This window comes from Hyperolius riggenbachi, chromosome 2 (assembly GCF_040937935.1).
Source record: "Hyperolius riggenbachi isolate aHypRig1 chromosome 2, aHypRig1.pri, whole genome shotgun sequence".
NCBI lineage: Eukaryota > Metazoa > Chordata > Amphibia > Anura > Hyperoliidae > Hyperolius > Hyperolius riggenbachi.
In genome coordinates, this window is record NC_090647.1 from 570,581,202 (window position 1) to 570,608,355 (window position 27,154).

Consider the following 27,154-nt stretch of genomic DNA (forward strand, 5'->3'; position numbering starts at 1 on the left):
GTACTGACATGTTTGCCTTCATTGCGTTTATTTTGTACTGACATGTTGCCTGCATTGCGGTTATTTTGTGCTGACATGTTGCCTATTGCGTTTATTTTCTGGTGTCCGGGGTAACTGTTACTGCATTTATTATTTAATGGTCATAGATGGCTGTGTTTGCTGTTTTGTGGTTACGGTATACTATTAGCATCACACAGTTTCTGCACACCCATGATGCAAAGTCTCGTTTGTCCACATCATGGCGTAAACACTGGTTTCTTATGCCTCGCTGTTACATCATTACGTTAGCTCCGCCCATACAATGTCATGACCACGCCCATTTTTCGCCCCCCCCCCCCCCCAGTCTTCATCGCTGCGCGCTCCTCAGTCCTCCCCACTTTTCGCCGCGGCGCCACCCCCCCCCCACGCCCCCCTCCCCGTCCCAGGTTGGACCCACAAAAATATGGTCACTCTACCTAAAGGTAATTAGGCAATGTTCCTCGGACACATAAGAAAAAGCACAATGATGTGGTGAAATAGGAGATTTGCATCATGGATGTCAGTCCATGACATGACTATGTACTCTGTAATGTGCTGCAGAAGATGTCAGTGCTATATAAATACATAATAATAATATGGTAGGACATTAGACTATGACTGTGGTAGGATTAGATTGTGCGCTCCTCTGAGGACAGTCAGTGACATGACTATGTACTCTGTAATGTGCTGCAGAAGATGTCAGTGCTATATAAATACATAATAATAATATGGTAGGACATTAGACTATAACTATGGTAGGATTAGATTGTGAGCTCCTCTGAGGACAGTCAGTGACATGACTATGTACTCTGTAATGTGCTGCAGAAGATGTCAGTGCTATATAAATACATAGTAATAATATGGTAGGACATTAGACTATGAGTATGGTAGGATTAGAGTGTGAGCTCCTCTGAGGACAGTCAGTGACATGACTATGTACTCTGTAATGTGCTGCAGAAGATGTCAGTGCTATATAAATACATAATAATAATATGGTAGGACATTAGACTATGACTGTGGTAGGATTAGATTGTGAGCTCCTCTGAGGACAGTCAGTGACATGACTATGTACTCTGTAATGTGCTGCAGAAGATGTCAGTGCTATATAAATACATAATAATAATATGGTAGGACATTAGACTATAACTATGGTAGGATTAGATTGTGAGCTCCTCTGAGGACAGTCAGTGACATGACTATGTACTCTGTAATGTGCTGCAGAAGATGTCAGTGCTATATAAATACATAGTAATAATATGGTAGGACATTAGACTATGAGTATGGTAGGATTAGAGTGTGAGCTCCTCTGAGGACAGTCAGTGACATGACTATGTACTCTGTAATATGCTGCAGGAGATGTCAGTGCGATATAAATACATAATAATAATATGGTAGGACATTAGACTATGAGTATGGTAGGATTAGAGTGTGAGCTCCTCTGAGGACAGTCAGTGACATGACTATGTACTCTGTACAGTGCTGCAGGAGATGTCAGTGCTATATAAATACATAATAATAATATGGTAGGACATTAGGCTATGACTATGGTAGGATTAGAGTGTGAGCTCCTCTGAGGACAGTCAGTGACATGACTATGTACTCTGTAATGTGCTGCAGAATATGTCAGTGCTATATAAATACATAATAATAATATGGTAGGACATTAGACTATGACTATGGTAGGATTAGAGTGTGAGCTCCTCCGAGGACAGTCAGTGACATGGCTATGTACTCTGTAATGTGCTGCAGAAGATGTCAGTGCTATATAAATACATAATAATAATATGGTAGGACATTAAACTATGACTATGGTAGGATTAGATGGTGAGCTCCTCTGAGGACAGTCAGTGACATGACTATGTACTCTGTAATGTGCTGCAGAATATGTCAGTGCTATATAAATACATAATAATAATATGGTAGGACATTAGACTATGACTATGGTAGGATTAGAGTGTGAGCTCCTCTGAGGACAGTCAGTGACCTGACTATGTAGTCTGTAATGTGCTGCAGAAGATGTCAGTGCTATATAAATACATAATAATAATATGGTAGGACATTAGACTATGACTATGGTAGGATTAGATGGTGAGCTCCTCTGATGACAGTCAGTGACATGACTATGTACTCTGTAATGTGCTGCAGAATATGTCAGTGCTATATAAATACATAATAATAATATGGTAGGACATTAGACTATGACTATGGTAGGATTAGAGTGTGAGCTCCTCTGAGGACAGTCAGTGACATGACTATGTACTGTGTACAGTGCTGCAGGAGATGTCAGTGCTATATAAATACATAATAATAATATGGTAGGACATTAGGCTATGACTATGGTAGGATTAGAGTGTGAGCTCCTCTGAGGACAGTCAGTGACATGACTATGTACTCTGTAATGTGCTGCAGAATATGTCAGTGCTATATAAATACATAATAATAATATGGTAGGACATTAGACTATGACTATGGTAGGATTAGAGTGTGAGCTCCTCCGAGGACAGTCAGTGACATGGCTATGTACTCTGTAATGTGCTGCAGAAGATGTCAGTGCTATATAAATACATAATAATAATATGGTAGGACATTAGACTATGACTATGGTAGGATTAGAGTGTGAGCTCCTCTGAGGACAGTCAGTGACATGACTATGTACTCTGTAATGTGCTGCAGCAGATGTCAGTGATATATAAATACATAATAATAATATGGTAGTACATTAGACTATGACTATGGTAGGATTAGAGTGTGAGCTCCTCTGAGGACAGTCAGTGACATGACTATGTACTTTGTAATGTGCTGCAGCAGATGTCAGTGCTATATAAATGCATAATAATAATATGGTAGTACATTAGACTATGACTATGCTAGGATTAGATTGTGAGCTCCGCCAAGGACATGACTACATTCTCTGTAAAGTGCCGCCTCAGATGTCAGTGCTATATAAATACATATTAATATCGTAGGACATTAGACTATAACTATGGTGGGATTAGATTGTGCATGTAATCTGCAGAAGCTGCTGATGCTACAGTATTAGCATAACATTTAATAATCATGAGCCCCTAAAATGCCAAATGCTGCAACAATAACCCCAAAGTAGCAAATGCAGTCTCTATGACCATCAAATAATAACTGCAGCAACCGTTACCTCTGACATATGAACTGCATCAGAAAACGATTACTCCGAATCCGCAAACGGTAAATGAGGCAAACATTACCTCATGTGGCCACAGAGTCCCACGGCTGGGACACCCGGTGGCCAAAAGTGGGACATAACCAGGGACACATTGCAGCCTGGGACAGGGGACCCTGAACCTGGGACGTGTCCCAGGTAAAATGGGACGTCTGGTCAGTGTATGTGTACAGAAAATAAAACTAACATCATGTGTAGAACTGCCTGTTGTAGCGCCTAATCCCCAAATGGAGTGTGTTACTGCCAGGGTCCTGTGATATGAAAATTCTGACGGGGATGTGTTTTCTCCTGTAGGTGGCGATCCTGTACCCTGCGCAGAGGAGTGGTGACAGCGGTAAGATTCCTGGGGGCCACTGGAAGGGGGGGGGGGGGCGGAGCACAAGCCAGTCCCTGCTATGGGACCACCTGCGCTGTGTGTCCTTACCATAAAATTCCTTTTAAGCCACAAGCAAGCAAGAAAATGCTCAAAATAAATTTCAAAAGTACTTTTTTCACCAACTTTTGGGTACTTTTTCAATTGTAAAATGCTGAAAAATTAGTTGATGAAATGTATCTCCTAGGAGAATTGCATATGGGCCTCTCACTGTCTTCTTCTCCTTCCATCTGGTACTGTTCCTTGGCCCAAATGCAATTAACTTTCTCTCCTAGGAGATATTTTTTCATCTTCTCTTTAAGATAACTGTTCAGCACCTTTCAACTAAAAAGGTACCAAAACGTAGGTACAAAAGTAATGTCAAACATATTTTGAGTATTCTCTTGCTTGCTGATTGTTTAAAAAGCATTTTATTGAAGTTGTGAAATTATCACCTAGGAGAAAACTGAGGAGAAAAAGTTAATTGCATACGGGCCCAGATGTCTTCACCTTTCCTTTCTTTTTGTCTTGGGAAACCACAAACAGCTCTGAGAGCTTAGAAGCCGCAGCTATGAATGTAAAGCCGCTCGGTGCGTAGCTAGCATGTTAGCCAAGTTGTGGTATGTTTTATCTGTTGATAAGCCCGTTCCATATATGTACCCAGAAGTCTTCTCTGCTCTAAAAGATACACAACAGCTTAATAATCTTTACAGAAAACCAAACAAAAACCCATTTCTTTGTTACACCTGATGCAAATCCTAAAATAAATCTGCACAGCTTCTACTTCCTGATTCATGGAAGCAGATATATTGTTTACAGCCTGTGCTTTCAAATGAGCTTATCTGCCTTATCTACTGTGGCAGTCATGTGACACGGGGAGATCAAATTACAACTTGTGATTAGTCGCACATGAGGGGGGGTTGGATAGGCTAAACTCTCTAAATACATACAGGCTGCATTTCTCTGTTTTCCTTCTGTCCTGTGCAAGAGTTCAGCTCCACTTTAACCTCCTTAGCGGTATGGACGAGCTCAGCTCGTCCATTACCACCGGGCTGCCGCTCAGGCCCTGCTGGGCCGATTTTAATGAAATAAAAAGCAGCACACGCAGCCGGCACTTTGCCAGCCGCGTGTGCTACCTGATCGCGGCGATCCGCCTCGTGCAGCGGCGAAAGAGGGTCCCCCCAGCCGCCCGAGCCCAGCGTAGCCAGAACAAACAGTTCCGGCCAGCGCTAAGGGCTGGATCGGAGGCGGCTGACGTCAGGACGTCGGCTGACGTCCATGACGTCACTCCGCTCGTCGCTATGGCGACGAGGTAAGCGAAACTTGTTAAGATCAGAGTTACGCTTTCGGAGCGCCCTCTAGTGGCTGCATGGAATAGTTTTTTTTTTTATTTAAAAAAACCCCTCCCGCAGCCGCCCTGGCGATCTTAATAGAACGCCAGGGTGGTTAAAGGCCTGCGGGCCTATTACAGATATGTAATCTAGATATACCGTTATTATTGTCCTACGATTCCTCTGATCATCTCTCTTCTCTATCCCAGGTTTACTTCTTGATCTGCATCGACTTGGTGACGTCATCATCCGGTAAGACTCCGACCTTCCATCAGAAATCTTGTCTTCAGCATAACAATATATACATCTATAATAATAATTCCAGAGTCAGACGCTGTGTGTCTGTAATTCCTTCTGCCCCCACACGCCCCAATAACATCGACAGCTAAAATGTTCCCATGGCTGCAGTCACCAAACTTGGACCAAATATTCTCGATGTCAACCTGAATGAAAATGTGAATTTTTTCAGGGATTCACTCAGAAGTGGATGGAGCTAAACATAGAAAAAAAATGCAGCACAAGCAGATTGCACTAACAGAAAGAGTCACCGCGGTTCCATTTGTTTCTTTTTTTATTCCTAGAATTTTGGATGGGATCGCAAAGGGAAAGCTATGGGCACACTCGGCGGGGAGGGGAGCGGTTCCCCCTGCCCCTCACCTCGAGCTCTCCTCTCTGCGCTCCCCTCCAGCTTCAATAACCATACATGTGCAGTGGCAGGCAGGTGCAGCTACATACCTTCGTGCGCTCCAGCGCGGACGCTTCTCTCTCTAGTGTCTGACGCGACTTCCTGTTTATACAGGAAGTCGCGTCAGAGGCTAGAGAGAGAAGCGTCCATGCTGGAGCGCACGGAAGGTATGTTTGTCTGCCGCTGCCCGCCACTGCACACGTATGGTTATTGAAGCTGGAGGGGAGCGCAGAGCCCGAGGTGAGGGACGGGAGGGACCACGATCGCCCCCCCCCCTCCCTGCCGAGTGTGCCCATAGCTTTCCCCTCATGCTGCAACCCCTCCAGCCCCCCAAAACGGCCCTGAGCGGGCCCCAGAGGAGGGCCCAGGCCCCCCCCGTGGGCGCATGGGCTGCATCCCCTATTGTTACGCCCATGAGTATGAGACCTGAGTATTATCAGTTCAGCTTATACCTCTCTGTCTAACATAGAGTACAGAACGGAGCGCAGGTATTCATATAAAGTCCATGCTTGATGTTCTATAGACATGCTCCCAATATTCCTTCCCTCGTATATTACTCCTGCTCAGTGGTCAGGGGCACAATGACTGGTCATACAGTATATAATGGCAGCAGATACTCACCTGAGTCCTGTGACCTCTCTCTGCTCTTTCTGCAGCTCCTCCGGTGGACATTATAGAGAAAGTGGCCGGAAACAGTGTCACACTGCAGCCAAAGTACTCTGGATCCCCCGCTGGAATCAGCTGGTGGCTGAATGGACATATTCTCGTGGACATCCAGCTGAAGCCACAGAAACAAGACTATTCTTATCCCGCTTTTTCTCTTCTCAAGGACAATGCTGATATCGATCATTCTAGGGGATACCTGACCATAAGAGACCTGACCGAGGCTGAGTCGGGGTACTACAGGGCGGAGGTGGTGGTGGGTGAGAAGATTCTGGTCACCCACACGAGGCTCATTGTGCTGCGTAAGTAGGCCAATACATACTCAACAGGGGTGATGTCTTTGTTCTAAAAACTCTACTTACCTGACTCTGATGTTGATTCCATGGTTTCCACGATCCCACCTGATCTGCATATATATGTAAGGATAACCTCACCTGCACTAACTGCCAGCTACAAAAAAGCAGGAGCTACTGTGATTAATTAGCAATAATGTTGTAACACCCCATGTAGGACAGTGCTCTAAAAAGGAAACCTTTATGAACTGACCAAAAACAATAAGAACACTGGAACACCATCCCCCACTTCCAGTGTTCCCCTAACCCCACTAAAATCACAACTGGACAAAACACTGTTGTGGAGCGGTGGAGGCACCCAGTGCATATACAATTCTTTAAAAAAAAGTTTAAAAAGGGGAGGCAGTGTTGGTCTTAACGCTCCTGAAGAATAAGCCAGTAATACTGAAAAAAAGGTTTTTACGCAAGCACTAAAAGGTCAACACATTTTCCCTCTTCATCAGGTCAATCAAATCACAGTGCCTTACTGGTCTGGCTTTCAAACTAAAGTACCTCAGTCAGCTTGAAAGCCTGACCATTGTGGCACTGTGATTGACCCAAAGAAGCGGGCAAGTTCCCGGGAAAAGCATCGGCCTTTTAGTGCTTGCGTAAAAACTTTTTCCAGTAATACTTACACTGCCTCTGTTTTTAAACTGTTTTTAAGAATTTTATATACACCGGCTGGCACCATAGCAGTGTTTTGTGAAGGTATCAAGTGGAGGATCAGGATAAATACCAAGCAGTGGACTGTCTCATTCTTTGTGGGAGGTCACACATCTGAAGGAGGGAAGGCACTTTCTTGGCTTTTAGAGATAATTGGACCATGCTTTTCTAAGGGTTTTTCTCGTTCCTCTGGATCAACTAAGATATGTGATGGTGCAGACTAGCGTAGTACCTTATTTTCTGGCTGAACTCAATGGATGTATGTCTTTTTTCAACCCAACTAACTATGTAACTTCACACATCTATTACTTCTCACATTACTTGCTCCAAGAATCTCACCTCTCTGTCCTCCACATTCTGCTACTTGTGCTCTGTGACTGCAGTGACCTCCTCTCTGTCCTCCATATTCTGCTACTCATGCGCTGTGACTCCAGTGACCTCCTCTCTGTCCTCCATATTCTGCTACTTGTGCTCTGTGACTCCAGTGACCTCCTCTCTGTCCTCCATATTCTGCTACTCGTGCTGTGTGACTGCAGTGACCTCCTCTCTGACCTCCATATTCTGCTACTCATGCGCTGTGACTCCAGTGACCTCCTCTCTGTCCTCCACATTCTGCTACTTGTGCTGTGTGACTCCAGTGACCTCCTCTCTGTCCTCCATATTCTGCTACTCGTGCTCTGTGACTCCAGTGACCTCCTCTCTGTCCTCCACATTCTGCTACTCGTGCTCTGTGACTCCAGTGACCTCCTCTCTGTCCTCCATATTCTGCTACTCATGCTCTGTGACTCCAGTGACCTCCTCTCTGTCCTCCATATTCTGCTACTTGTGCTGTGTGACTCCAGTGACCTCCTCTCTGTCCTCCATATTCTGCTACTCATGCTCTGTGACTCCAGTGACCTCCTCTCTGTCCTCCACATTCTGCTACTTGTGCTGTGTGACTCCAGTGACCTCCTCTCTGTCCTCCATATTCTGCTACTCATGCTCTGTGACTCCAGTGACCTCCTCTCTGTCCTCCACATTCTGCTACTTGTGCTCTGTGACTCCAGTGACCTCCTCTCTGTCCTCCACATTCTGCTACTTGTGCTCTGTGACTCCAGTGACCTCCTCTCTGTCCTCCATATTCTGCTACTTGTGCTGTGTGACTCCAGTGACCTCCTCTCTGTCCTCCATATTCTGCTACTTGTGCTGTGTGACTCCAGTGACCTCCTCTCTGTCCTCCATATTCTGCTACTCATGCTCTGTGACTCCAGTGACCTCCTCTCTGTCCTCCACATTCTGCTACTTGTGCTCTGTGACTCCAGTGACCTCCTCTCTGTCCTCCACATTCTGCTACTTGTGCTCTGTGACTCCAGTGACCTCCTCTCTGTCCTCCATATTCTGCTACTTGTGCTCTGTGACTCCAGTGACCTCCTCTCTGTCCTCCATATTCTGCTACTTGTGCTGTGTGACTCCAGTGACCTCCTCTCTGTCCTCCATATTCTGCTACTTGTGCTCTGTGACTCCAGTGACCTCCTCTCTGTCCTCCATATTCTGCTACTTGTGCTGTGTGACTCCAGTGACCTCCTCTCTGTCCTCCATATTCTGCTACTCGTGCTCTGTGACTCCAGTGACCTCCTCTCTGTCCTCCACATTCTGCTACTTGTGCTCTGTGACTCCAGTGACCTCCTCTCTGTCCTCCACATTCTGCTACTTGTGCTCTGTGACTCCAGTGACCTCCTCTCTGTCCTCCACATTCTGCTACTTGTGCTCTGTGACTCCAGTGACCTCCTCTCTGTCCTCCATATTCTGCTACTTGTGCTCTGTGACTCCAGTGACCTCCTCTCTGTCCTCCATATTCTGCTACTCGTGCTCTGTGACTCCAGTGACCTCCTCTCTGTCCTCCATATTCTGCTACTTGTGCTCTGTGACTCCAGTGACCTCCTCTCTGTCCTCCACATTCTGCTACTTGTGCTGTGTGACTCCAGTGACCTCCTCTCTGTCCTCCATATTCTGCTACTTGTGCTCTGTGACTCCAGTGACCTCCTCTCTGTCCTCCATATTCTGCTACTCGTGCTCTGTGACTCCAGTGACCTCCTCTCTGTCCTCCATATTCTGCTACTTGTGCTCTGTGACTCCAGTGACCTCCTCTCTGTCCTCCATATTCTGCTACTCGTGCTCTGTGACTCCAGTGACCTCCTCTCTGTCCTCCATATTCTGCTACTCGTGCTGTGTGACTCCAGTGACCTCCTCTCTGTCCTCCACATTCTGCTACTGGTGCTCTGTGACTCCAGTGACCTCCTCTCTGTCCTCCACATTCTGCTACTTGTGCTCTGTGACTCCCAGTGACCTCCTCTCTGTCCTCCATATTCTGCTACTTGTGCTCTGTGACTCCAGTGACCTCCTCTCTGTCCTCCACATTCTGCTACTTGTGCTCTGTGACTCCAGTGACCTCCTCTCTGTCCTCCACATTCTGCTACTTGTGCTCTGTGACTCCCAGTGACCTCCTCTCTGTCCTCCATATTCTGCTACTCGTGCTCTGTGACTCCAGTGACCTCCTCTCTGTCCTCCATATTCTGCTACTCGTGCTGTGTGACTCCAGTGACCTCCTCTCTGTCCTCCACATTCTGCTACTTGTGCTGTGTGACTCCAGTGACCTCCTCTCTGTCCTCCATATTCTGCTACTCATGCTCTGTGACTCCAGTGACCTCCTCTCTGTCCTCCATATTCTGCTACTTGTGCTCTGTGACTCCAGTGACCTCCTCTCTGTCCTCCACATTCTGCTACTGGTGCTCTGTGACTCCAGTGGCCTCCTCTCTGTCCTCCATATTCTGCTACTCGTGCTGTGTGACTCCAGTGACCTCATCTCTGTCCTCCATATTCTGCTACTTGTGCTGTGTGACTCCAGTGACCTCCTCTCTGTCCTCCATATTCTGCTACTTGTGCTGTGTGACTCCAGTGACCTCCTCTCTGTCCTCCACATTCTGCTACTGGTGCTCTGTGACTCCAGTGGCCTCCTCTCTGTCCTCCATATTCTGCTACTCGTGCTCTGTGACTCCAGTGACCTCCTCTCTGTCCTCCACATTCTGCTACTTGTGCTGTGTGACTCCAGTGACCTCCTCTCTGTCCTCCACATTCTGCTACTTGTGCTGTGTGACTCCAGTGACCTCCTCTCTGTCCTCCACATTCTGCTACTTGTGCTGTGTGACTCCAGTGACCTCCTCTCTGTCCTCCATATTCTGCTACTTGTGCTGTGTGACTCCAGTGACCTCCTCTCTGTCCTCCGTATTCTGCTACTCATGCGCTGTGACTCCAGTGACCTCCTCTCTGTCCTCCACATTCTGCTACTTGTGCTTTGTGACTCCAGTGACCTCCTCTCTGTCCTCCATATTCTGCTACTGGTGCCCTGTGACTCCAGTGACCTCCTTTCTGTCCTCCATATTCTGCTACTTGTGCTCTGTGACTCCAGTGACCTCCTCTCTGTCCTCCATATTCTGCTACTCGTGCTCTGTGACTCCAGTGACCTCCTCTCTGTCCTCCATATTCTGCTACTCGTGCTGTGTGACTCCAGTGACCTGTTCTCTGTCCTCCATATTCTGCTACTCATGCCCTGTGATTCCAGTGACCTCCTCTCTGTCCTCCATATTCTGCTACTCATGCTCTGTGACTCCAGTGACCTCCTCTCTGTCCTCCATATTCTGCTACTCATGCTCTGTGACTCCAGTGACCTCCTCTCTGTCCTCCACATTCTGCTACGTGTGCTCTGTGACTCCAGTGACCTCCTTTCTGTTCTCCACATTCTGCTACTCATGCTCTGTGACTCCAGTGACCTCCTTTCTGTTCTCCACATTCTGCTACTCATGCTCTGTGACTCCAGTGACCTCCTCTCTGTCCTCCACATTCTGCTACTCATGCTCTGTGACTCCAGTGACCACCTCTCTGTCCTCCACATTCTGCTACTTGTGCTGTGTGACTCCAGTGACCTCCTCTCTGTCCTCCATATTCTGCTACTTGTGCTGTGTGACTCCAGTGACCTCCTCTCTGTCCTCCATATTCTGGTATTGGTCAGTCATTCTGGTGACCTCTCCTCTCTCCTCTCTCTCTGCAGCTCAGGCAAGAGAAGTCCTGGAAACAGAGTCTGGAGGCTCCATCACTCTACAGCCAAAGTATTCTGGTGACCCCTCGGAAATCAGCTGGTGGAAGGCTACTGATATACTTGTGGATTTACAACTGAAGCCATCAGAATATATTGGATATTATCATTTTAAAGGCAGAGCAGCTATTGATAAAATTACTGGACAACTGACCATCAGTAACCTGACTAAGGCTGACTCCGGGCTGTACCGAGCAGAGGTCATGGTGGATGACAGGACTCAGTACATGGGTGTAAAGCTCACTGTGCTCGGTAAGCATGAATACATGGAATCTGTCATTAAATATATTGAATTTGTTATTGTTACACTTCTTCTGTGTGAGAAGCCTCAGATGGAAGCTGCCATTCTCTGGCTGTTGAGCTGTGTATATCTTGAGAGATCTGGAATTCATACGGGTCCCGGAAACCACAAAATGGCAGCTGCCATTTGAGGCTTCTCAAAGTAATATTTTGTTTCATGGAAGCTGCCATTTTGCAGTTTCCAGGACCCGTGTGAATTCCAGATCACTCAAGTTATGCTTCATCAGCAGCGTATCTACAGGGGTGCAGGTATAGCATATGCCATAGGCACCTCTTCCTTCTCACACAGCTCCTCCCTCTAAACTCCTCAGTTCTTAGCCACTCCATCTGAATTCTTCAGCTCTCAGCTACTCCCTCTGAATGCCTCAGTTACAGCCCCATCCTCTGAGCTCCTCAGTTCCCAGCCACTCCCTCTAAACTCCTTAGTTTACAGCCCCTCCCTCTGACATCCTCAATTTCCAGGTCCTCCCTCTAAGCTCCTCTGTCACAGCTCCACCCTCTGAGCTCCTCAGTTCCCAGGCCCTCCCTCTGAGCTCTTCAGTTCCCAACCTGTCCCTCTGAACATTTCAGTTACCAGCCCCTCCCTCTGAGCTCCTCAGTTCCCCATCTCTTGATTACAGCTATGGTATTCCTAACCCCTTATTCCCAGTTTCTTGCATCTCTCTAAGAACTTCTGTGTTCCTAGCTCCTTTTCTAACCTCCCAGCTCTGCCCTCTGGACTTCTATCCCCCCCCCCCCCCCTCCATCCTTCCCTCCTACAAACCTCTAAATTTCTAACTTCTCTGAGCTTCAAAGTGCCTAGTTCCTCCGTGTGACCTCTTGGATTCACTGTTCCTTTTTTTTATCTCCTTAGTTTCTACCTTCTAAGCCGAGTTGGGTCTATGCCCTCTAAGCTCCAAAGTTCTGAACCTCTTTCCCTTTAGCTCCTCCTTAGAACTACACACTGCCTTCTCAGCTTGTGTTCCCAGATCAGATTACTGTGTTGTAGTTATTTTGAGAGGTTGCTGCTGTATTCAAGGCCAGGTTGATACTTTGTCCATTCCCAGACCAATTTCCTTATGGCTCTCCGTCCAATTGTATCCTCCTCCGGGTATAACTTCCATGCAGGGCCGGGCCGAGGCATAGGCTGGAGAGGCTCCAGCCTCAGGGCGCAGTGTAGGAGGGGGCGCACAATTCATTCAGCTGTCATTCCTAATTGTGTTTTAAGCAGAAAGAAATAAGAAAAGGGGATACATAGCAGTGACTGCAAGCCAGATAACTAGATATTAAGGTGTTGGGGAGGTTGTGGGCCCTGTGGCGGCTCTTAGTCTAATAGCAATCAGTGTGTAATGGCTGGGGTGGCAGGGATGGAGGGGCGCACTTTGGTGTCTCAGCCTTGGGTGCTGGAGGACCTTGTCCCGGCTCTGCTTCCATGTACAGCAGCTCCTCTCTTGCATGTAAAGCTCCCTTCCTCCATGTGTTGAATATACTGTGGGAATGGTTTCACCAGTACTCATGATGGTGGTGTGAAGTTTGTGAAGCTCTCTAGTCTAGATAGTGGATCTAACATACTTTTTGTGGTTTATTTTGCAATATTTCACTGAATGTAGGACTTGAACTTTCTTCTACATGTAGATGTACAGAGGCGCCAAAAGGATAAAATATGCTAAAATGTTTAAAATATTCGGGTGGCGGCGGTGGACCGGCCACTCAAAAATAGACTCGATGCTGTCGCTTGAGACAAAGACAATTTATTCACATACTCCACGAACATAATCACAACGCGTTTCACGGGCACAATCCCGCTTCATCAGGCATTAAACAAAGGGAGTATCACACTAAAAAAATGACAGAGATAAAGGCATATCAGAGCGCTACAAGTATATGATTGTATCAAACATATATATAAAATAATCTAGTAAGTTATAGGCAGATATGATATAGTCAGGGTAAAGCTTAGTATGTCTATTGGTAATAAGCGCGAGTAAGGGAGTGGAGGACCATTTGTTAGTGAGGAACTAAATACATAAGTAGTGTGTATGGAGATATATAATGTATTGCTATAATTCATGCTGGCAGTGTGATGGACAATATAGTGCAAAAAACGTGGTAAAAAGGCCTGGGGGGGGAAGAGGGGGGGGATGGGGGGTTTAATGTTTAGGGGAGGGGGAGTTTATTTGGAGGTAACAACTTAGGTAATAGTAGTATAGTAGGGTGAAAGGGGAGCAATGAATGTATTGTGGAGAATGCTGGGGGGGGGGGGGGGGGGGGGGGGGGGGGAGGCACAATTCAGCAGGAGAGAATTTGAAACTAAGCAACTCAAGGTGGCATACAATAGGAGAGTGTATATACCGTGCGTATGGGAGTGAATACAAGAATAAATATGACTTACCGACTGTAGGTCCAATACACGCTTGGCACCTCTGTATTGATGTGCCAGCGTGGCACCTTTAAATAGCAATACGAAATGTAATTGGAGGGTCTGGCTGGTCGGTGGTGGGCGTGGGGATGAAGAGGGCTCATGGCCAATGGGTATCTGTGGTGGGCGGGGGTTTTTTTATTGAAGTCGCCGCATGCGACTCAGAAGCCACGTTATGGCCCATACTTACGGGCTACAATTGTCGCCGCAACACACGGCGCGCGCGTGTTGCGGCGACAGGCCGCCCGTGAGTATGAGGCGCAACACGGGCGCGCACCCCGAACCGTCGCTCGTCGCTGCTGTAGTGTGGAGTGTGGAGTGTGGATTTTTGGAATTTTATACATTATATTTTAATAAAATTTATTCTATTGATTGACCGCGCCAATCGCCCGGCGACAGTTGCTGCCGCAACTGTCGCTGGTCCGCGTGAGTATGCGGACTAGTTGACAGCAACATAATAGAAAAACGACGGCGCTTCCGGCGAGGGGGAGGAACGTCGGCGACAGCTTCCGTCGCACAGCTGATCCCTCTTCCGCGTGTGTACGCGGAGGGACCTGGCGACGAGCTGTCACGCACACGCTCACGTGTGATGGCGACAGGCCACAAATGTAGCCCGTGAGGATGGGCCATTAGATTAGGCGGCCAGTGAGGTGCGGTGTGCTGGGAGCGTTATGCCATATGGCTAGGGCGCATGCGTGGGGAGAGATAACATCAGCACGTTTCCAAAGGTGGACCGTGGGGAGCTCAGTGTGTTCTGCGCATGCGCATAGATGCGCGTCTCGCGCTGTGGCCATATTTGTTGTGGGAAAGTGTCGGGGGGAACTGAGGGAGCATGAAATAAAGAAAACAAGGGGGAAAAAATACAGAATAGGTGTAAACTTTTATTTGAAAATGTGGGGCTCGAGTGGGCTGCTGGTGTCATGCTGTAACAGGATCAAAATATGAAACGAAAGATAGTTATGTGGTATATACAAGTGGGCTGCTGCCCTCAAGTGGTGTATAATAAAATTGCATACTCCGGGGGCAAAGTGTACCATGATTGGATAATATCATCTGCTGTCAAACACTTTCCTTTGGCTTCATAGGTTATTATGTTGTGGTGCCATGATATTAGATACAAGTGTGTTTAGAGCTAAAAGGAAGAGTGATATCACTAAACCTGCACCTGACAGAGATGATCAATGAGCAATTGCAGCTTGAAATATATGCACAGTTCATCTATAGGAGGTTACAAACAAACACAGATATCGCGCTTTTCTCCTGGCGGACTCAAAGCGCCAGAGCTGCAGCCACTAGGGGGTGCCCTATAGGCAGTAGCAGTGTTAGGGAGTCTTGCCCAAGGTCTCCTACTGAATAGGTGCTGGCTTACTGAACAGGCAGAGCCGAGATTGGAACCCAGGTCTCCTGTGTCGGAGGCAGAGCCCTTAACCATTACACCATCCAGCCACCACAGATTATAAAGCAGATTCCCAGTCGCAGAATCCCATGTACAACAAGCACAGACCAGTATAGAAGATACAATACATTATTTGATATAATAAGGAATAAAAACTTGAGATAAATAATGCTTTGTGAATTGAGGCGTGTGTGTTTTGGGGGTGAGTATGATACTGTTTTCAAAACATTTTATTGGAAGGTATAATGTAATCACAACTCGCGCTAATTCTGTATTCAATAGAATACATTTTATTAAAATATAATGTATATAATTCCAAAAATCCACACTCCACACTCCACACTCATACACACCACAACCACTCAATATTGTTATAGGGCCCTTTAAATCAGCAGCGCTCTAATTGCCAACTAACTATAATAAGTTCGATAGGAATCACTCTTTGCAATGCACAGAAGGGATCCAATTTGTGCTTAAACTTGTGAATAGATAGTTCTTATGTTTATAGATAACACATTTATTATGCAGAAGCGCTCATATCTGTGCACGAAGGGGATCCAATTTAAATTGTCCCGTTTTCATTGAGGAACATTACAAACAGATCCTACTTATGTTGTCTCAGAGTGACAAGGTTCAGGTCTCTTATATAGGAGCTCTGTTAGTAATCACTTAGTATCCAGTACAACGATTCCTTGTATGTTTAATTCTTATATGTCAGTCTCTCATAGCCAGCTGCACTCACCACGGATTCTTTTCTGAAAACCGCTCTGATGCAAGTGCTTATTCTCTACGATCTCCGCGCTGCCTTCCACTGTCGGCGGTGTTCAGGCGGGGCCGCTCTGGTTGTCCACAGAGTCCCCTCGCTGTACTACTTTCGCCCAGCTGGTACCGGTGTGCGCTAGTTGAGTGACGTCACCACCGCAGGGTATTGGATCTTTTTTATTCAGAACGGCTGCTGCGCGCTGTAGGTCAGCCAGATCCTTGCCCTTAACTGATTGTAATGGTAAATCAAATTAACCTTAACGTGTTTCGACCGATTAACGTCAGTCCTCTTCAGAAGGATTTTGTATGTCTATTTTATTGGAAGGTGTAGCAGTTTACAATGTTATGCAATAAACTGTAGGGTATCACAAAACCTTCAATTTTCATTAGAGTATATAACCATGGAACGATAATCCAGTGTGCTCTACTCACCCAACTTAGTACTGTGGTGAGCAGAATAGACTACACCGTCAAATGAGAAAGTAAATTAACAGAAAGCATGTAAAATAATGAATAAAAGAAAAAGAATAAAAAAGAAAACTAAATTGGCCTAATTTAGGCCAAACAACCAGTATAGAACAGAACACTAATCAAGCGTATGAAAGAACGTTTGCCAACCTTCATGATTTATCTATCACCTTCATTGGAAATTATGGGACAACTGAGATGAGGATTTGTTATAATTTATTATCAATTAGGTGATAAGTGGATGTATAGAGAAGTAACAAATTGTCCTAATTTCAGAACCTAAAAAGTGATGGGCATGTGAGTATGATACTGGCTGTACTAGAGTCACATGGTGCAAAATGAGCTCAGTGGCTTTAGCACAATGGTCAGTGCAAAAACCCAAACTACCCCATTATGTGGCTGTGGGGTGAGAGCGCCCCCTATAGGCAGGGCTATGAATAGTGTGTGATCTCTGTGCTGTGTGTTGTTCCTGCAGACTCTGGCGGTTGTGTAGTGAGATCGCCACCTATAGGCAGGGCTTTGAATAGTGTGTGATCTCTGTGCTGTGTGTTGTTCTTGCAGACTCCGGCGGATGTGTAGTGAGATCGCCCCCTATAGGCAGGGTAATAAGTTACTTGTGATCTCTGTGCTGTGTGTTTTTTCTTGTAGATTCTGGTGGCTGTGGAATGAGAGTGCCCCCTGTAGACAGGGCTATGAATAACATGTGACACTAGCTGTGATCTCTGTGCTGTGTGTTCTTGCAGATTCTGGTGGCTGTGGAATTAGAGTGCCCCCTGTAGACAGGGCTATGAATAACATGTGGCACTAGCGGTGATCTCCGTGCTGTGTGTTCTTGCAGATTCTGGTGGCTGTGGAATGAGAGTGCCCCCTATAGGCAGGGCTATGAATAACATGTGGCACTAGCGGTGATCTCCGTGCTGTGTGTTCTTGCAGACTCTGGTGGCTGTGGAGTGAGAGCGCCCCCTGTAGACAGGGCTATGAATAACATGTGACACTAGCTGCATCTCTGTGCTGTGTGTTCTTGCAGACTCTGGTGGCTGTGGAGTGAGAGCGCCCCCTGTAGACAGGGCTATGAATAACATGTGGCACTAGCTGTGATCTCCGTGCTGTGTGTTCTTGCAGATTCTGGTGGCTGTGGAGTGAGAGCGCCCCCTGTAGACAGGGCTATGAATAACATGTGACACTAGCTGCGATCTCTGTGCTGTGTGTTCTTGCAGATTCTGGTGGCTGTGGAATGAGAGTGCCCCCTATAGGCAGGGCTATGAATAACATGTGACACTAGCTGCGATCTCTGTGCTGTGTGTTCTTGCAGACTCTGGTGGCAGTGGAGTGAGAGCGCCCCCTGTAGACAGGGCTATGAATAACATGTGACACCAGCTGTAATCTCTGTGCTGTGTGTTCTTGCAGTCTCTGGTGGCAGTGGAGTGAGAGCGCCCCCTATAGGCAGGGTAATGAATAACATCTGACCTCTGTGATGTGTGTTCTTGCAGTCTCCGGTGGCAGTGGAGTGAGAGCGCTCCCTGTAGGCAGGGCTATGAATAACATGTGACACTAGCTGCGATCTCTGTGCTGTGTGTTCTTGCAGACTCTGTTGGCTGTGGAATTAGAGTGCCCCCTGTAGACAGGGCTATGAATAACATGTGACACTAGCTGTGATCTCTGTGCTGTGTGTTCTTGCAGAATCCGGTGGCAGTGGAGTGAGAGCGCCCCCTGTAGACAGGGCTATGAATAACATGTGGCACTAGCGGTGATCTCCGTGCTGTGTGTTCTTGCAGATTCTGGTGGCTGTGGAATGAGAGTGCCCCCTATAGGCAGGGCTATGAATAACAAGTGACACTAGCTGCGATCTCTGTGCTGTGTGTTCTTGCAGACTCTGGTGGCAGTGGAATGAGAGTGCCCCCTGTAGACAGGGCTATGAATAACATGTGACACTAGCTGCGATCTCTGTGCTGTGTGTTCTTGCAGATTCTGGTGGCTGTGGAATGAGAGTGCCCCCTATAGGCAGGGCTATGAATAACAAGTGACACTAGCTGCGATCTCTGTGCTGTGTGTTCTTGCAGACTCTGGTGGCAGTGGAGTGAGATCGCCCCCTGTAGACAGGGCTATGAATAACATGTGACTCTAGCTGCGATCTCTGTGCTGTGTGTTCTTGCAGAATCCGGTGGCAGTGGAGTGAGATTGCCCCCTATAGGCAGGGTAATGAATAACGTCTGACCTCTGTGCTGTGTGTTTATTTTGCAGGTTCCGGTGGCCGTGGCGGTCCTGATCGTAGAGTGACCGGAGCAATTATTGGGGCAGGATTGATTCTCGCAGTGCTTATCCTAATCTTGTATTATTGCAGAGGTGAGTATTGATATATTTGATTTTTACATTCTATACTGTGAGGCCTGTTCATAAGACGGTGACGGATCAGTGACTTATAGCCGGCCCGGCATCTCTGATCACCGCAGTGTGTTTCTAAACAAAACATCGGCCTATTTGTAAGACAACAATATTTGTTATATGTAGTAGTGCAAAATAGCATGCAGTCACCAAGTTATCTGACAAGCAAGTTTTATTAAGTTCAGCAAGACCTGTTCACATAAAACCTACAGAGACAAGATGGAAGAATTCGGGTCAGCTTTGCGCTTTAGGCCGATTACGAGAACGCCACCCACACACACACACAGTACAATCGTACAGTAGCACAGCACAATCAGGCACAGACTTGTAATGCAAGCTACACTGCAGTCTCGCCTTCTAGGCTATGAGTGTTAGTTTAGTACAGCAGAAGTCAAACTTATTAAATAACGATTTAATATTCCAGGAAAAAAAATGGAACAATGCAGAAAATAATATATACAAAAGATTTACAAAAACAAAGTAAAAAGTTACAAAATAAAAGTTACAAGGATACACAACAAGACAAGTTGCCAAAAATAAAAGGGAAATAAATAACGTTACCAGCGTAGGTTAAAACGTGGTTGGCGGGAGAACGCCATTTCCGATTCGCTCGGGATCATCCCTAGCTATGCGCTACCTCCAAGAGAAGATGATCTGTGACTGTCCCAGGATGAGTTATATAGTCTGCTTGGTGGCCTGGGGCATTTAAGGGTCAGTCCCAAATTGTTTGCACAGAACGCTTGTCATATCCCTTCTGTGATATGCAAACTTCAAAGGGTTCCTGTGTCAGCTTCTGAAGTTTACCGATTTCATACACTCAAACGCCTCCAGACCAATATTCAGACCACAGGTAAAATTGTATCAAAAAGGACTTCAAACACTTCACCCACTTCCATTAGGCTGTCATATGTAAACTTCAAACATTCCTGTGTTAGCTTCTACTGTCCCCAGACTCTGGTAGTCTTGCTTTGTATATTGGGACAATGGGCTGTCTACAGAGTTCAAAAGCCATGCAGACCAGCCTATTCTTCCTCAAGTGGCTGCTAATTAGCAGTTCCCTGCTACCCCAGGAACTTAATGCAAACGTAGTTTCACAGACAATCCTACCTGAGACAGCAGATCAAAGGTGACTGGCTAGTGCCCTAATGAGCCATTTCCTTGCCCCAAGCTAGTAACTCCAGGTAACAGCTTCCTTTTAGCAGACATACACACGTGACACAGGCAGAAAAATGAAACATGTGACCTCCATGCGATACAATATGGCTGCTATGTTCTGCATGATACAGTACGTATCATCATCATCACGTATATCCTCACACACACTGCTTCACACCAATCACAAACCAATGTGAGCAGCACAGTCCATCTCTGACGACTTTCCTAAATCAGACACTGCTTCACACCAATCACAAAACAAATGTGAGCAGCACAGTTCATCTCTGACAACTTTCTCCAATCAGACACAGCTTCACACCGATCACAAACCAATGTGAGCAGCACAGTCCATCCCTGACAACTTTCCTCCAATCAGACACAGCTTCACTCCAATCACAAACCAATGTGAGCAGCACAGCCCTTCTCTGACAACTTTCCGCAATCAGACACAGCTTCACACCAATCACAAACCAATGTGAGCAGCACAGTCCATCTCTGACAACTTCCTCCAATCAGACACAGCTTCACACCAATCACAGAACAAATGTGAGCAGCGCAGTCCATCCCTGACAACTTTCCCCAATCAGACACAGCTTCAAACAAATCACAAACCAATGTGAGCAGCACAGTCCATCTCTGACAACTTTCCCCAATCAGACACAGCTTCACACCAATCACAAACCAATGTGAGCAGCACAGTCCATCTCTGACAACTTCCTCCAATCAGACACAGCTTCACACCAATCACAGAACCAATGTGAGCAGCACAGTCCATCTCTGACAACTTTCCCCAATCAGACACAGCTTCACACCAATCACAGAACAAATGTGAGCAGCACAGTCCATCCCTGACAACTTTCCCCAATCAGACACAGATTCACTCCAATCACAAACCAATGTGAGCAGCACAGCCCATCTCTGACAACTTTCCCCAATCAGACACAGCTTCACACCAATCACAAACCAGTGTGAGCAGCACAGTCCATCTCTGACAACTTTCCTGAATCAGACACAGCTTCACACCAATCACAAACCAATGTGAGCAGCACAGTCCATCTCTGACAACTTTCCCCAATCAGACACAGCTTCACACCAATCACAGAACAAATGTGAGCAGCACAGTCCATCTCTGACAACTTTCCCCAATCAGACACAGCTTCACACCAATCACAAACCAATGTGAGCAGCACAGTCCATCTCTGACAACTTTCTCCAATCAGACACAGCTTCACACCAATCACAAACCAATGTGAGCAGCACAGTCCATCTCTGACAACTTTCCCCAATCAGATACAGCTTCACACCAATCACAAACCAATGTGAGCAGCACAGTCCATCTCTGACAACTTCCTCCAATCAGACACAGCTTCACACCAATCACAGAACAAATGTGAGCAGCACAGTCCATCCCTGACAACTTTCCCCAATCAGACACAGCTTCACACCAATCACAAACCAGTGTGAGCAGCACAGTCCATCTCTGACAACTTTCCCCAATCAGACACAGCTTCACACCAATCACAAACCAGTGTGAGCAGCACAGTCCATCTCTGACAACTGTCCCCAATCAGACACAGCTTCACACCAATCACAAACCAATGTGAGCAGCACAGTCCATCCCTGACAACTTTCCTCCAATCAGACACAGCTTCACTCCAATCACAAACCAATGTGAGCAGCACAGTCCATCCCTGACAACTTTCCTCCAATCAGACACAGCTTCACTCCAATCACAAACCAATGTGAGCAGCACAGTCCATCTCTGACAACTTTCCTCCAATCAGACACAGCTTTACTCCAATCACAAACCAATGTGAGCAGCACAGCCCATCCCTGACAACTTTCCCCAATCAGACACAGCTTCACACCAATCACAAACCAATGTGAGCAGCACAGCCCTTCTCTGACAACTTCCCCCAATCAGACACAGCTTCACACCAATCACAGAACAAATGTGAGCAGCACAGTCCATCTCTGACAACTTTCCCCAATCAGACACAGCTTCACACCAATCACAAACCAATGTGAGCAGCACAGTCCATCTCTGACAACTTTCCTGAATCAGACACAGCTTCACACCAATCACAGAACAAATGTGAGCAGCACAGCCCATCTCTGACAACTTTCCCCAATCAGACACAGCTTCACACCAATCACAGAACAAATGTGAGCAGCACAGCCCATCTCTGACAACTTTCCCCAATCAGACACAGCTTCACACCAATCACAAACCAATGTGAGCAGCACAGTCCATCTCTGACAACTTTCCCCAATCAGACACAGCTTCACACCAATCACAAACCAATGTGAGCAGCACAGTCCATCTCTGACAACTTTCCCCAAGCAGACACAGCTTCACACCAATCACAAAACCAATGTGAGCAGCACAGCCCATCTCTGACAACTTTCCCCAATCAGACACAGCTTCACACCAATCACAGAACCAATGTGAGCAGCACAGTCCATCTCTGACAACTGTCCCCAATCAGACACAGCTTCACACCAATCACAAACCAATGTGAGCAGTACAGCCCATCTCTGACAACTTTCCCCAATCAGACACAGCTTCACACCAATCACAGAACAAATGTGAGCAGCACAGTCCATCTCTGACAACTTTCCCCAATCAGACACAGCTTCACACCAATCACAAAACAAATGTGAGCAGCACAGTCCATCTCTGACAACTTTCCTGAATCAGACACAGCTTCACACCAATCACAGAACAAATGTGAGCAGCACAGCCCATCTCTGACAACTTTCCCCAATCAGACACAGCTTCACACCAATCACAAACCAATGTGAGCAGCACAGTCCATCTCTGACAACTTTCCCCAATCAGACACAGCTTCACACCAATCACAAACCAACTTGAGCAGCACAGTCCATCTCTGACAACTTTCCCCAATCAGACACAGCTTCACACCAATCACAGAACAAATGTGAGCAGCACAGTCCATCTCTGACAACTTTCCCCAATCAGACACAGCTTCACACCAATCACAAAACAAATGTGAGCAGCACAGTCCATCTCTGACAACTTTCCTGAATCAGACACAGCTTCACACCAATCACAAAACCAATGTGAGCAGCGCAGTCCATCTCTGACAACTTTCCCCAATCAGACACAGCTTCACACCAATCACAGAACCAATGTGAGCAGCACAGTCCATCTCTGACAACTGTCCCCAATCAGACACAGCTTCACACCAATCACAAACCAATGTGAGCAGTACAGCCCATCTCTGACAACTTTCCCCAATCAGACACAGCTTCACACCAATCACAGAACAAATGTGAGCAGCACAGTCCATCTCTGACAACTTTCTCTAATCAGACACAGCTTCACACCAATCACAAACCAATGTGAGCAGCACAGTCCATCTCTGACAACTTCCTCCAATCAGACACAGCTTCACACCAATCACAAACCAATGTGAGCAGCACAGTCCATCTCTGACAACTTTCCCCAATCAGACACAGCTTCACACCAATCACAAACCAATGTGAGCAGCACAGTCCATCTCTGACAACTTTCCGCAATCAGACACAGCTTCACACCAATCACAGAACAAATGTGAGCAGCACAGTCCATCTCTGACAACTTTCCCCAATCAGACACAGCTTCACACCGATCACAAACCAATGTGAGCAGCACAGTCCATCTCTGACAACTTTCCCCAATCAGACTCAGCTTCACTCCAATCACAAACCAATGTGAGCAGAACAGTCCATCTCTGACAACTTTCCCCAATCAGACACAGCTTCACACCAATCACAAACCAATGTGAGCAGCACAGTCCATCTCTGACAACTTTCCCCAATCAGACACAGCTTCACACCAATCACAGAACAAATGTGAGCAGCACAGTCCATCTCTGACAACTTTCTCTAATCAGACACAGCTTCACACCAATCACAAACCAATGTGAGCAGCACAGTCCATCTCTGACAACTTCCTCCAATCAGACACAGCTTCACACCAATCACAAACCAACGTGAGCAGCACAGTCCATCTCTGACAACTTTCCCCAATCAGACACAGCTTCACTCCAATCACAGAACAAATGTGAGCAGCACAGTCCATCTCTGGCAACTTCCTCCAATCAGACACTGCTTCACACCAATCACAGAACAAATGTGAGCAGCACAGTCCATCTCTGACAACTTTCCCCAATCAGACACAGCTTCACACCAATCACAAACCAATGTGAGCAGTACAGCCCATCTCTGACAACTTTCCCCAATCAGACACAGCATCACACCAATCACAGAACAAATGTGAGCAGCACAGTCCATCTCTGACAACTTTCTCTAATCAGACACAGCTTCACACCAATCACAAACCAATGTGAGCAGCACAGTCCATCTCTGACAACTTCCTCCAATCAGACACAGCTTCACACCAATCACAAACCAATGTGAGCAGCACAGTCCATCTCTGACAACTTTCCCCAATCAGACACAGCTTCACACCAATCACAAACCAATGTGAGCAGCACAGTCCATCTCTGACAACTTTCCGCAATCAGACACAGCTTCACACCAATCACGGAACAAATGTGAGCAGCACAGTCCATCTCTGACAACTTTCCCCAATCAGACACAGCTTCACACCGATCACAAACCAATGTGAGCAGCACAGTCCATCTCTGACAACTTTCCCCAATCAGACTCAGCTTCACTCCAATCACAAACCAATGTGAGCAGAACAGTCCATCTCTGACAACTTTCCCCAATCAGACACAGCTTCACACCAATCACAAACCAATGTGAGCAGAACAGTCCATCTCTGACAACTTTCCCCAATCAGACACAGCTTCACACCAATCACAAACCAATGTGAGTAGCACAGTCCATCTCTGACAACTTTCCCCAATCAGACACAGCTTCACACCAATCACAGAACAAATGTGAGCAGCACAGCCCATCTCTGACAACTTTCCCCAATCAGACACAGCTTCACACCAATCACAAACCAATGTGAGCAGCACAGCCCATCTCTGACAACTTTCTCTAATCAGACACAGCTTCACACCAATCACAAACCAATGTGAGCAGCACAGTCCATCTCTGACAACTTCCTCCAATCAGACACAGCTTCACACCAATCACAAACCAACGTGAGCAGCACAGTCCATCTCTGACAACTTTCCCCAATCAAACACAGCTTCACTCCAATCACAGAACAAATGTGAGCAGCACAGTCCATCTCTGACAACTTCCTCCAATCAGACACTGCTTCACACCAATCACAGAACAAATGTGAGCAGCACAGTCCATCTCTGACAACTTTCCCCAATCAGACACAGCTTCACACCAATCACAAACCAATGTGAGCAGCACAGCCCATCTCTGACAACTTTCCCCAATCAAACACAGCTTCACTCCAATCACAGAACAAATGTGGGCAGCACAGTCCATCTCTGACAACTTCCTCCAATCAGACACTGCTTCACACCAATCACAAACAAATGTGAGCAGCACAGTCCATCTCTGACAACTTTCCCCAATCAGACACAGCTTCACACCAATCACAAACCAATGTGAGCAGTACAGCCCATCTCTGACAACTTTCCCCAATCAGACACAGCTTCACACCAATCACAGAACAAATGTGAGCAGCACAGTCCATCTCTGACAACTTTCTCTAATCAGACACAGCTTCACTCCAATCACAAACCAATGTGAGCAGCACAGTCCATCTCTGACAACTTTCCCCAATCAGACACAACTTCACACCAATCACAAACCAATGTGAGCAGCACAGTCCATCTCTGACAACTTTCCCCAATCAGACACAGCTTCACACCGATCACAAACCAATGTGAGCAGCACAGTCCATCTCTGACAACTTTCCCCAATCAGACTCAGCTTCACTCCAATCACAAACCAATGTGAGCAGCACAGTCCATCTCTGACAACTTTCCCCAATCAGACACAGCTTCACACCAATCACAGAACAAATGTGAGCAGCACAGTCCATCTCTGACAACTTTCCCTAATCAGACACAGCTTCACACCAATCACAAACCAATGTGAGCAGCACAGCCCATCTCTGACAACTTTCTCTAATCAGACACAGCTTCACACCAATCACAAACCAATGTGAGCAGCACAGTCCATCTCTGACAACTTCCTCCAATCAGACACAGCTTCACACCAATCACAAACCAATGTGAGCAGCACAGTCCATCTCTGACAACTTTCCCCAATCAGACACAGCTTCACACCAATCACAAACCAATGTGAGCAGCACAGTCCATCTCTGACAACTTTCCCCAATCAGACACAACTTCACACCAATCACAAACCAATGTGAGCAGCACAGTCCATCTCTGACAACTTTCCCCAATCAGACACAGCTTCACACCGATCACAAACCAATGTGAGCAGCACAGTCCATCTCTGACAACTTTCCCCAATCAGACTCAGCTTCACTCCAATCACAAACCAATGTGAGCAGAACAGTCCATCTCTGACAACTTTCCCCAATCAGACACAGCTTCACACCAATCACAAACCAACGTGAGCAGCACAGTCCATCTCTGACAACTTTCCCCAATCAGACACAGCTTCACACCAATCACAGAACAAATGTGAGCAGCACAGTCCATCTCTGACAACTTTCCCCAATCAGACACAGCTTCACACCAATCACAAACCAATGTGAGCAGCACAGTCCATCTCTGACAACTTTCTCTAATCAGACACAGCTTCACACCAATCACAAACCAATGTGAGCAGCACAGTCCATCTCTGACAACTTCCTCCAATCAGACACAGCTTCACACCAATCACAAACCAATGTGAGCAGCACAGTCCATCTCTGACAACTTTCCCCAATCAGACACAACTTCACACCAATCACAAACCAACGTGAGCAGCACAGTCCATCTCTGACAACTTTCCCCAATCAGACAC

At 46.6% G+C, this 27,154-nt stretch overlaps 1 protein-coding gene across 3 annotated transcripts in view; it reads left to right on the plus strand.

Moving 5' to 3' along the window:
- LOC137545197 (uncharacterized) overlaps nt 1-27,154 on the plus strand; it is an 82,366-nt gene that overhangs the window by 17,294 nt on the left and 37,918 nt on the right. For all 3 annotated transcript variants that reach the window (XM_068266321.1, XM_068266323.1, XM_068266322.1), the window contains exons 2-6: nt 3,509-3,548; nt 5,107-5,149; nt 6,239-6,547; nt 11,325-11,621; nt 18,935-19,036. In XM_068266321.1, the coding sequence (XP_068122422.1) occupies nt 3,509-3,548; nt 5,107-5,149; nt 6,239-6,547; nt 11,325-11,621; nt 18,935-19,036 (791 nt within the window). The remainder of the gene's footprint in view (nt 1-3,508; nt 3,549-5,106; nt 5,150-6,238; nt 6,548-11,324; nt 11,622-18,934; nt 19,037-27,154) is intronic.